We start from the raw sequence: 12,394 nt of genomic DNA, 5'->3' as shown, positions 1-12,394 counted from the left end.
GTGGTAAGGTCTTTGGCAGCACTTTAAAATTTCTCTCCATATTTTCTTGTCAACTTTATTTATAGACATTGTATCCTTACTGTGTTGCTATCCCGTATCCATTTTTTCTCTCTACCTTAGCAGTCTCAGGTAGTCTTGCTCCGACTCTCAGGGCAAGCTGCACACTGAAGTGCAGGTGTGACTTCTCTAACTGGCATCAGTCTCATAGGTCAGGTGGCGTAAGTTCCCTTTCTTTGTCTCGCCTGCCTCCTGCTTTGGCAGCCCCACTTAATCTCAAGAGACACGAGTCTCTATGTGGTGTCCTTCACTGCTCTCTTACTACAGAGCAGATTTATTTTTCTCATCAAGAATGACTGCGTTTCTGGCCATATATGGTAGCGTCTGTCTCTAGTCCCAGATACACGAGAGAAAAGGGTTCTATTTGAGCCCACAAATTAAAGACCAGCAGAAGTAACATAGGAAGGCTTTATGTCGAAGCAAAGGACATGAAACAAGCCTCCCCCACCAAATGAGGCAAAAACTAATAAGTGAGCTTTTGTTTCCCACCAGTGAGACTAAGGAAGTGTGCTGTGGTGTCACAAGGACTGGCTTCACCTCTTCCTGTCTATAGTGAGGACATGGTGGCTCCTTGGGGGTCACTATTAGCAGCCTGCAGAGAATTCCTCATGGTAGAGGCAGACAACATTAGTCATTGTGTACTGTTATGGTGACTAGAATTTGGCTTGTGTGGTGTCAGATCTCCAAGTTGGAAAAACTGTCCTGGAAGGAAATAGAGAATGAGGACAGGTGAGCTTGGGGCCGATGCTAAAAATGAGCCGCCTCAGGTAGCAGCAAGGCCCGAGGCCCTGGCTCTGCCCCATTGCTCTTAATACCACCATGCTCTCACTCATTGCTTCTTGAGAAAGAAAACCTTTTATGGAACGGGGAAGAATGATCTTTAGAATCTAGGTCAGACAATGTTTTCGGATACCACTTGCTTCTTTTGACTCCTGGCTGTATCCTTATATTTTATTCATAAAGGTCTCCAGATGCTGCTCTGCTCTTTCTGCCTTCTCCTCACTGTTTCTTCCTCTATGTGTGGTGGTTTCTACTTTTCAATTTTCAGTCTTTTATGCAGTTTGAGCATTGCCTTGCTTTTTGACTAAAGAGTTTCCTATTTCAATTTCATTTTAGTTTTCCTGTAATTAACTTTGAAATGGTTATGTACATGTGAAGTGTTCCTTTTATTACAGGAGGACTGTGGGTTACCCTCCGAGGCTCCAGTTTGGAAGGTGTCAGCCTGGTGTTGTTTGGAAGGCAGTCCTGTGCCATTGATGTCATTAACAGCAATTCACAACAAATTCAATGCAAAGTCCCACACAGGGTAAGGAGTGCTTTGCTGTCCCCTATGAATTTTAACACTTCCATCTGAGAACTAAAATAACTAATCTGAACTTATCATCATAACAATTTGCTCATTTTTATCTTGTTTGTTTTGCTATGAAAACCCATATTGTAATTAATTTCTGTTAATTCTTTAAAAAATAAGGCAACTGTGCTTTTAATGAATATTCATACTGCAGAATAAGCAAAAGTAGCAAGACAAACACTATGTTGTCTTTTCTCCTTATTGAGCAAACAGGTTGCATACATCAGCGATTTTGTTTTCTGGTGGACTTTTGGAACATAGAAAATCTTTGAATGCTTGGTTCTGACAGAGCACCTTCCCAGTTACTCCCTACTGTTTTCTTCTGCAAAAGCAGATTCCCCTTAGGCTGAAGAGATATCCCAGTTGTTCAAGTGCTTGGTTTGCTAGAAGGAGGACTTAATTTTGATCCCTGCCACTTATATTAGAAGATCAGAGTGCTGGCATGTGCCTGTAATTCCAGACCTGGGGAGGCAGAGTCAGGCAGAGGGGCTGTCTGGCCAGCCAGAATCCTAACAGAAAGTCCTGGGTCCCAGTGAGAGACCCTGTCTCAAAAAACAAGGTGGATAGCTCATGAGAATGACACCCACAGCTGATCTCTGGCCCCCATGCGGGCATATAAATGTTTGCATATGTACCTCTACACACATATGCACCTACATATATATGAATATACACACCTCTTCTGTATAAAGCCCCTGCTTACACACAAACATTTATACACAAAACAAACAAACAACAAAAATGAGGTCCCCAAGCTTCCCCACTCTTCTTATTAGTACTGTTTAGTGTTCACTGAGGGGCTAGAGTCTGGCTCTTCCCTTCTCTGGCATGATTGGCAAGGGTCACATCCACTGCCACAGTCCGAGCCATTATAACTGAGTTAGTGTCCTCATTATTCTTAGCATCTCTATGCCCCAGAGGATGACTACTCACTGAACAATTGTGTCCTGCAAGAGGGTTACAGAATACCAATCCATCACAGGCCCTACAGCTCTACATCATCCAGTTCCTCAAATACTATGAAAAGCTAGCTTTTAGGTGAAAAGGACATGCAATTCTAGTATAAAGCTGTACTGTAACTATCTGATTGGTCCTTCTTATTAGACATTTAGATAATTTTTATTTTTTAAAAATTTTTTCTCATTTTTACTTTTTTAAACATTTATTTTATAATTTAATTTAATTTTACATATCAGCCATGGATTCCCCTGTCCTCCCCCTCTGCCCCCTACCCCCCACCTTCCCCTCAGCCTATCCCCCATTCCCATCTCCTCTAGGGCAAAGACTCCCCTGGGGATTCAGCTCAACCTGGTAGATTCAGTCCAGGCAGGTCCAGTCCCCTCCTCTCAGGCTGAACAAAGTGTCCCTGCATAAGCCCCAGGTTCCAAACACCCAGCTCATGCACTAAGGACAGGTCCTGGTCCCACTGCCTGGGTGCCTCCCAAACAGTAGATAAGTTTTATAACTGCCTTGTTATAAGCAAAGCTTTTAGACCATCCTAGTAATTATATATTTGAACATATTTATATTTTCCTGGAATCTTTAATCTAAATTTCAAAGCTTTAGATATAAATTCTTACTATCTACAGTTCATTTCCAGTTTCACTTAGCATCACTGTGTGTTTGATTTCTGGCCCTTTGGTTTACCATGGGTGTTATCAGTTTGGTGTAGTCCCTGTTTAATGAGTAAAGTTTGAATGCTTTGGCTTTCTTTTACTACAGGGCATAAGCATTAGAAAGCAAACTTTAAACCTTGAATGAAGTTCATATATGGAAAGGGACAATGGAAAATAGAAGAACAATTATCTTCTTTTCTTCTTTTCCTCCTTCCATCTCCTTCTTGGAAACACTTTGAATTCTTTGGATTCAAATTACAATAACATTTTTTTGTTCAAGCGATAAAATGTGTTTACATTATTATAGTTTTTAAATGATGCTGTGCAGACAAGGGCTATAATTTTTTTTTTTTTTTTTTTATAGTTCTTTGATACCTGTTCCCACCCCCAGCCATTTTCTTTTTTCCTTCGGGCCTTTCTTATAATAGAAGCTCACCATGTTTTTTGTTTGTTTGTTTTGTTTTTTTAACTGTGTGCATTCAATATATTTATTAAATAAATGAAAGCATCAATGGACATTGGGAGGCCACTGGTAGTCTCTGATTTGAGAAGGCATGTGATTTGGAAGCATCGAGTGTTAGGAAGTGTAGAATGCCTTATTAGCAGGATCCAAACAAACATCTCTGTTCCCTTAACTTTACCAGGTGCTGGGCAGGGTGGTGCCTTATCCAGATCCAAGTCATCTGTACTTGTGTTTATCTTTTGAGTGACTGTGAAACTGAAAGAGACAAGAGAAAGCCACCAGGCATACCCCTCCCATCCCCTCTTTTATGAGGAGCTTGATTGTCTTAAAATCACCAGTCAGGAAATGGAGTGCCAGAGGAGTGTTGAGTTTCCACGAAGTTACATAGTTTGTATAAAAAAAACCCCTGAGAATACATCCAGGCTCCCCAAATGTCCATCTGAGGGTTGTACTTGTTATGTTTTTGTGTGATTCTTTTTTTTTTTTTTTTTTGTATATGGAGCTGAGGATCGAACCCAGGGCCTTGCACTTGCTAGGCAGGCACTCTACCACTGAGCTAAATCCCCAACCCCATGATTCTTTAGGAAGATTCTTTTCACAGGATTATTATTTTTTTATTCTTCTCTCATACATTACATCACAGCAGCAGTTTCCCCTCCTTCCTCCATTCTCCCCCACCTCTCCTTTCCCCAAGATCTACTCCACTTCCATCTCCTTCAACAAAGGAACATGCCTCCCAGGGATATCAACTGAACATAGCATAACAAATTACAGTAAGATTAGGCATATACCCTCATATCAAAGCTGGATGAGGCAACTCAGTAGGAAGAAAAGGGTCCTAAGAGCAGCTGAAGGAGTCAGAGACAACCCTCACTCCAGCTGTTAGAAGTCCCACAAGAACATCATGCTACAAAAGCATCACATATATGCAGAGGACCTAGTTCAGACCCACATAGGTTCCCTGATTGTCACTTCAATCTCTGTGAGCCCCTATGAGCTCTGCTTACTTGATTCTGTGGGCTGTGTTCTCCTGGTGTCCTTGACCTCTCTGGCTCCTACAATCCTTCCTTTTCCTCTTCTGTGGGGTTCCCCTGGCTCTACCTAGTGTTTGATTGAGAGTTGCTACATCTTTTCCCATCAGTTGCTGATGACAATTGGGTGAAGCACTAATCTAAGAGTAAAGCAGAATATCATTAGTAATCATTTCATTGAAATTTTTCCCTAGTCCTGTTTGGTTCTGTCCTGGGTCTCTGGGCTGTCCAACCTCTGGATTCTGGTTGTCTATGTAGTATCAGGCATGGGTTCCCTCTGGTATGGGTCTCAGGTTGGACCAGTCATTGGTTGGCCACTCCCATAAGTTCTGTACCACCATCGTCCCAGCTATCTTGGAGGCAGGACAGACTGTAGGTTGAAGGTTTTGTGGCTGGGTTGGTGCTTCAGTCTCCCTACTAGAAGCCTTGCCTGGTTATAGAAGATTTCTGCTTCAGGTTCCATATTCTTCATGAATAGGAGTCTTCACTAGGGTCACTCTGGTAGATTCCAGGGAGTTTCCACTGCACTAGGTTTCCACATCACGCCCCCCCCCCACACACCCCAAATGCCTCTCAAGTCCAGTCATCTCTCCCAATACTCTCTTCTTCCATTTACTCCCCACCTGATCCCTCTTCCCTCCTGCACACAAAATCTATTCTGTTTTCCCTTCCCAGGGCAATACGTGTGTCCCCTGCTGAGACCTCTTTGTTACTTAGCTTCTTTGGGTTTGTGGATTATCCTTTACTTTGTAGCTAATATCCACTTGTAAGTGAGTACATACCATGTTTGTCTTTCAGGGTCTGGGTTAGTCCACTCAGGATGATTTTTTTCTAGTTCTATCCATTTGCCTGCAAATTTCATGATGTCATTGTTTTTGACAGCTTAGTAATGCTCCATTATGTAAATTTACCACATTTTTTTTATCCATTCTTCAGTTGAGGGATATCTAGGTTGTTTTCAGTTTCTTATGTTTTTGGTTGTGAGCCTAGCCTTTAATGGCTGGGCCATCTCTTCAGTTAAGCTTCCAATTTCTTGCTTCTATAAATAAAGCTCCTATGAATATGGTTGAGTAAGATTGGTATCTTTTTGGTAGGATTGAGAGTGTTCTTTGGGCATAAGCTCAATACTGGTGTACCTAGGTCTTGAGGTAGATTGATTCCCAATGTTCTGAGGAATTGTCATATTGATTTCCAAAGTGTCTATACAAGTTTGTACTCCCACCAGTAATTGGAGGAGTGTTCTCCCTGCTCCATATTCTTGCTATCATGAGCTGCCACTTGTGTTTTTGATGTTAATCATTCTGACAGGTGTGAGATGGAATCTCAGAGTCATTTTGAGTTGCATTTCCCTGATGGCTAAGGATGTTGAACATTTCCTTAACTGTTTCTCAGACATTTGAGCTTCTTTTGTTGAGAATTCTGTTTAGACCTGTTCCCCATTTTTTCATTGGACTATTCATTTTTTGATGTGTACTTTCTTGAGTTCTTTATATATTTTGGATATTAGCCCACTGTCAGATGTGGAGCTGGCAAAAATCTTTTCCCATTCTGCTGTTCTATCCTATTGATGGTGTCCTTAGCCTTACAGAAGCTTTTCAGTTTCATTTATTGATTTTTGATCTTACTGTCTGTGCTACTGGTGTTCTGTTCAGGAAGTTGTTTCCTGTGCCAGTGTGTTCAAGATTATTCCCCACTTTCTCTTCTATTAGGCTCAGTGTATATGGATTTATGTTGAGGTCTTTGACCCACTTGGACTTGAGTTTTGTGCAAGATGATAGATAAGGATCCATTTGCAATCTTCTACATGTTGACATCTAGTTAGACCAGCACCATTTCTTGAAGATGCTTTCTTTTTTCCATTATATATTTATGGTTTCTTCATTAAAAATTAGATTTCTATAGGTATATGGATTCTATTGATCAATGTCTCTGCTTTTATGTTCACAAGGCAAGTTGGTCTATAATCCCTTTCGTTGTTTAGTCTTTGTGTGGTTTGGGTATCAGGGTGACTATGCCCCCTAAAAGGAAATGGCAATGTTTCTTCTGTTTTTGTTCTGTGGAATAGTTTGAGAAGTATTGGCTCTTCTTTGAAAGTCTGGTAGAAATTTGCATTAAAACCTCTGGTCCTTCGATTTTTTTTTGGGGGGGTGGTTGGGAGACTTTTAACAATGGCTTCTATTTCCTTAGGGGTTAAAGGTCGATTTAAATTGTCTGATTTTAATTTAACTTGATAAGTGGAATCTATTGAGAAATTTGACCATTTCTTTTAGATTTTCCAATTTTGTAGAATAAAGATTTTTGCTTTTTTTTTTTTTTAGCTGAGGATCGAACCCAGGGCCTTGTGCTTTCTAGGCAAGTGCTCTACCACTGAGCTAAATCCCCAACCCGGAAATACAGATTTTTAAAGTATGACCTAATGATTCTTTGGATTTCCTCAATATCTCTTGTTATATCCCTTTTTCCATTTTTGATTTTGTTAATTTGAATTTTCTCTCTCTGTCTATAAAGTTAATTTACATAAAGGTTTATCTATCTTGTTGATTTTCTCAAAGAACCAACTGTATTTCCTTGATTCTTTGTATTATTTTATTGTTTCTACTTTTATTGATTTCAGTTCTCAGTTTGATTATTTACTTTCATCTCCTCCTCTTGGGTGTGCTTGCTTCTTTTAGTTTAGGTGTGCTGTTAAGTGACTAGTATGAGTTCTTTCCAGTTTCTTCATGTAAGCACTTAGTGCTATGAACTTTCCTCTTGGCATCGATTTCACTGTGTCTCTTAAGTTTGGGTATGTTGTGCATTTATTTTAATTGAATTCTAGGAAGTCTTTAATTACTTTCTCTTCCTAGCCCTAGTAGTCGTCCAGTAAAGAGTTGTTCAGTTTCCATGAGTTTATAGTAGTAGTCGTCCAGTAAAGAGTTGTTCAGTTTCCATGAGTTTGTAGGCTTTCTGCTGTTTCTGTTATTGTTGAGATCCATCTTTAATCTGTGGCAGTCTGATAGAATAGAGTATAGAGAAGAAGGTGTATTCTTTTGTTTTTGGGTAAAATGTTCTGTAGATATCTGTTAGGTCCATTTTTTCACAATGTCTTCTAGCTCCAGTATTTCTGTGTTTAGTTTTTTTCTGGATGATCTGTACGTTGGTGAGAGTTGAGTATTGAAGTCTCTCACTATCAATATGTGAGGGCTGATGTGTGATTTAAGCTTTAGCAGTATTTCCTTTACAAACATGGGTTCCCTTGAATTTCAGGCATAGATGTTAAGAATTGAAGGATTATATCGGTGGATCTTTCCTTTGATGAGTATGTAGTGTCTTCCATCTCTTTTGATTAATTTTGGTGTGAAGTCTAGTTTTTTAGATTAGAGTGGCTATGCCAGATTACTTCTTAGGTCCATTTGCTTGAAAAATATTTTTCCATCCCTTAACTCTGAGGTAATCAGAGACAGCTCTGATATTGAGGTGTGTTTCTTCTATGCAGTGGAAGGATTGCTACAGATTTTGCATCCATTCTATAAGTATATGTCTTTTCATTGGGTAAGTTAGTCCATTGATATTGAAAGATATCAATGACAAATTATTGCTAATTCCTGTTATTTTTTTGTTATTGTAGTTGTTGGTCCGTGTGTGTGTGTGTGTGTGTGTGTGTGTGTGTGTGTGTGTATGTGTGTGTGTTTCTCTCTCTCTCTCTCTCTCTGTTCCCTTCTTGGTTTTGCTGGTATGAAATTATTTATTTTTTCTATTTTCATGGGTGTAGTTTATCTATTTGGGTTGGAGTTTTTTTCTAGTACCATTTGTAGGGCTGGATTAGTGGATAGATATTGTTTAAACTTGACTTTATCATGAAATATGTTATTTTGTCGATTTGTGGTAACAGAAAGTTTTGCTGGGTACAGTGATCTGGGTCTGTGGTCTCTTAGAATCTAAAGGACATCTGTCCAGGTCCTTCTGGCTTTGAGAGTCTCCATTGTGAAGTCAGGTGTCATTATAATAGGTCTGCCTTTATATGTTATTTGGCCTTTTTCTCTTGCAGCTTTGAATAGTCTTTCTTTGCTCTGTATGTTTAGTGTTTTGATTATTATGTGACAAGGGGACTTTCTTTTCTGGTCCAATCTATTTGGTATTCTATAAGCTTCATGTACCTTAGTAGGCATGTCCTTCTTTAGGTTAGAAAATTTTTCTTCTATGCTTTTGTTGAAATATTTTCTGGCCTTTGAGCTAGGCTTCTTCTCTTTCCTCTATTCCTATTATTCTTAGGTTTGGCCTTTTCATAGTGCCTCAGATTTCCTGGACATTTTGTGTCAGGAATTTTTTAGATTAAGATTTTCTTTGACTGATGTTTATCAATTTCTTCTCTTGTGTCCTCAATACCTGAGATTCTCTTTTCCATCTCTTGTATTCTGTTCATGATGTGTGTGTCTGTAGTTCCTGTTTGATGGGTGATATTGCTCTGTATGCTGTGATTATCTAATATGTGTTGCTCTGATTGGTTGATCAATAAAATGCTGACTGGCCAATAGCTAGGCAGGAAGTATAGGCAAGATAAGCAGACAAGGAGAATTCTGGGAAGAAGAAAGCTGAGTCAAGAGACGCCAGCTTGCCATCCAGGGGAAGCATGTAATGACACACTGGTAAAGCCATGGAACACAAAGCGACGTATAGTTGAACAGAAATGGGCTGAATTTAAGTGTAAGAGCTAGTCAGTAGTTAGCCTGAGCTAATGGCCAAGCAGTTTTAATTAAATTAAGCCTCTGTGTGTTCATTTGGGTCTGAGTGGCTACAGTACTAGAGGACTGCAGAAGCCAGGTGAGATCAGGAACAACTACACCTGTTCACTTACCTAAAGTTTTAGTTTGTAGAATTCACTCTGTTTGTATTTTCTTATTGCTTCTAATTTCATTTTCAGGTCTTGAACAGTTTTATTCACTTCCTTCAACTTCTATTTTTTTCTTAGCTTTTTTAAAGGATTTATTCATTTCCTCCAAGTTTTTGTTTGTGTTTTCCTGGATTTCTTTAAGGGATTTATTCATTTACTCTTTAAAGACTTCTATCATCTTCATAAAGTTACTTTTAAGGTTATTTTCTTATGCTTAATTTGTGTTAGAATATTCACGACTTGCTGTAGTGGGATAGCCGGGCTCTCATGGTGACATATTGTCTTGGCTATTGTTGGTTGTGTTCTTAACACTGGCATCTCAGCATCTGGGTTTGGGATGATTATCGGTCTAGGTGAAAATTTCTGAGTTTATCTTTGTTGGATTGGTGTATTGCTCTTTGATTTCTGTTTTCTCTCTCATCTTCTGGCTGGAATGGTGTGTGGTTGAACAGAGGGTCTTTACTTGAGTTGTGGGCTAGACTTCTGTTGGCTGGGGTGGCCACTGGTTGAGCAGGGCATTTCCACTGTAGTTGGGGGCTGGAGTTGTGGCAGCCAGTATAGCCTCTGGTCCAGCTGGGGGTCCTCTACCAGAGTTGGGGACTGGGATATGGTGATAGGGAGGGGTGGGGTGATTGGGGGTAGGCTGGGAAGGCTCTGAATAGGTGGGCAGCCTTCCTGGAGATTTGGTGGCTGATGTGGCCTGTGGTCAGTCAGAAGGCCTCTGCTTGGACAAGGGGGACAGGATACCATGGCAAAGAGTAGAGGGGTAGTTACAGGAAGGGAAATCCACCATGTTTTAAGTGAACTTCCTCATGCCCTCATTCTTTTTACTGAAGCTCCTTTTCCTACTTTGATCTAGGCTGGATGTGTCTAGGCTTTTAGTTTATAAATTCTATTTTGTTAGTTCCTTGTTTTTCCTTTCTAGTAGATTCACTATTTCCTAGAGTTCATATTTTCTTTCTCTAGACTTTTAAAAATCCTATGACAATTTTATACACGAATATAATGTATCTTGATGGTGTTCTCCTACTACCATCCTCCCTTGACTCAGTTCCGCTTCCTCTCGATTCTTTCTTTCCAAGTTCCTCCCCTTCCCTTTAAGATCCAGAGTTTAATTAGGGTTTCTTGAATGAGTACAGGGTGAGGAGTTATTTACTAGAGCACGAAAAACTTACCAGTGACTATACCACAGAAGAAAATGACTGCCACATTCCCCAGCAGCCATTAACTGCCAGTAGCTCCCCAGCTGGGATGGAGTTCTTCTGAACCACTTCCCCCATCATACTGGAATGTTGATGGACTCTGTCTTATATACATCTTGTGCAGGTAATTGCAGCTGCTGTGAGTTCATGAATGCATTGATCATATTGTAGATGAAATTCTAAGCAGTCTTATTAAATAAGAGAAACAGAGCCATTAAAACCTTCCTTTTTGAAAAAAAGAAAAAGGGAAGCACTGTGGGATGTTCTGTATGCTCTGATTGGTTAATAAATAAAGTGCTAACCGGGCGGTGGTGGTGCACACCTTTAATCCCAGCACTCGGGAGGCAGAGACAGGTGGATCTTTGTGAGTTCGAGGCCTGCCTGGTCTACAGAGCAAGATCCAGGAAAGGCACAAAGCTATACAGAAAATCCCTGTCTCGAAAAAACAACAACAAAACAAAACAAACAAACAAATAAACAAATAAATAAAGTGCTGATTGGCCAGTAGCCAGACAGGAAGTATAGGCAGGACAAAGAGAGAAGAGAAGGAGCAGGGGCGGGGGGGGGGGGGAAGTGGAAGGCTGAGTCAGGAGACGCTGCCAGCCACTGCCATAAGAAGATGTTAAGATACCGGGAAGCCACGAGCCACATGGGAACTTATAGATTAATAGAAATGGGTTAATTTAAGATATAAGATCTAGATAGCAAGAAGCCAAACAGTTTAAATAATATAAGCACCTGTGTGTTTATTTGAGTTTGAGTGGTAGCTGGTCCCAGGCAGGACTGGAGAAAACTCCAGCTACATCATATCATGCCTAGAAGTCTGCATTTTATAGCACACTTCTCCATCCTTTGGCTCCTACATACTTTCCTCCATGTATCTGGAGCCTTGAGGGCTGAGAGTGGTGTCTCCTTAATTTGATTATTATTTGTCTGTGAGACAAAAAGCCTTAAGATGCATCTTACAGAAGGTAACATAGGAGTACATTTTCTGAATATTTACATATCTGAAGCTACTCTCTCACATGATGGATAGTTTAGCTAAGTATAGGCACCCCTGAATGCACCTTACTGCCCAGAAACAATTAGTGTGTTAAGTGTAGATGACTCTTACTTACCTTTCAGGGCACAGCCAATACTGTTCAATATGCATTTGTCTAAGTTCTTACTCTTTGTAGAAAATATATTCCACGATCAGCAACGTTCTTTGACTGATTCTGCTTAGAGTCCTGTTTTACTCTCAAGTCCAACTGAGATTTGAATTCTCAAATTGATTTTCAGGGGAACGATGGATACACCGTGAATGTGACTGCAATCAGTGGAGGCCACTCCACAGTTCTTCCCAGAGCGTTTACTTACGTCTCCTCTTTAAATCCAGTGATTGTGTCTTTGAGCAGAAACACAAGCAACATAGTGGGTAAGACACATGTTACTTCAAGCCCTTCTTCTCTTTAGAGCCTTGATCCTATCAAAAGTCAATTAATAGGCTGTGGGTTTTGATTTACTGTTTTATTGATTTATTTGAGACAGGGTCTCCCTATTTAGTCCATGATGGTTTTTAGCGGTGCTCTTACCCTGTGAGGAAAAGTCACGAAACACAACAGAATCCACTAACAAGAGTTTTATTCAGACAAGGAGAAAGGGATAGATGTGATCAGGCCTGCTGAAAGGACACATGTGGGAGAAGGGGGTGGGGGGACATGAGGCCTGCCTTTTTAAGGGCCAGCTCCCATCTGTGCACACACGCCCACGTGGCTACTCCATGCATGTGTGATTATGTGACCACGCAGCACATGGGTTATGT

General features: G+C 40.3%; 1 protein-coding gene across 1 annotated transcript in view; it reads left to right on the top strand.

Annotated features, from left to right (window-relative positions):
* The window catches only part of Pkhd1 (PKHD1 ciliary IPT domain containing fibrocystin/polyductin), a 458,933-nt gene that overhangs the window by 54,210 nt on the left and 392,329 nt on the right, over positions 1 to 12,394 (top strand). Inside the window, exons 27-28 of the mRNA XM_036168402.1 lie at positions 1,233 to 1,363; positions 11,872 to 12,007. Of these exons, the coding sequence (XP_036024295.1) occupies positions 1,233 to 1,363; positions 11,872 to 12,007 (267 nt within the window). The remainder of the gene's footprint in view (positions 1 to 1,232; positions 1,364 to 11,871; positions 12,008 to 12,394) is intronic.

The sequence above is a fragment of the Onychomys torridus genome, chromosome 18 (assembly GCF_903995425.1).
Source record: "Onychomys torridus chromosome 18, mOncTor1.1, whole genome shotgun sequence".
Classification (NCBI taxonomy): Eukaryota; Metazoa; Chordata; class Mammalia; order Rodentia; family Cricetidae; genus Onychomys; species Onychomys torridus.
The sequence above is the reverse complement of the archived record's forward strand: the minus strand, read 5'-3'. Positions and strand labels throughout refer to the sequence as shown.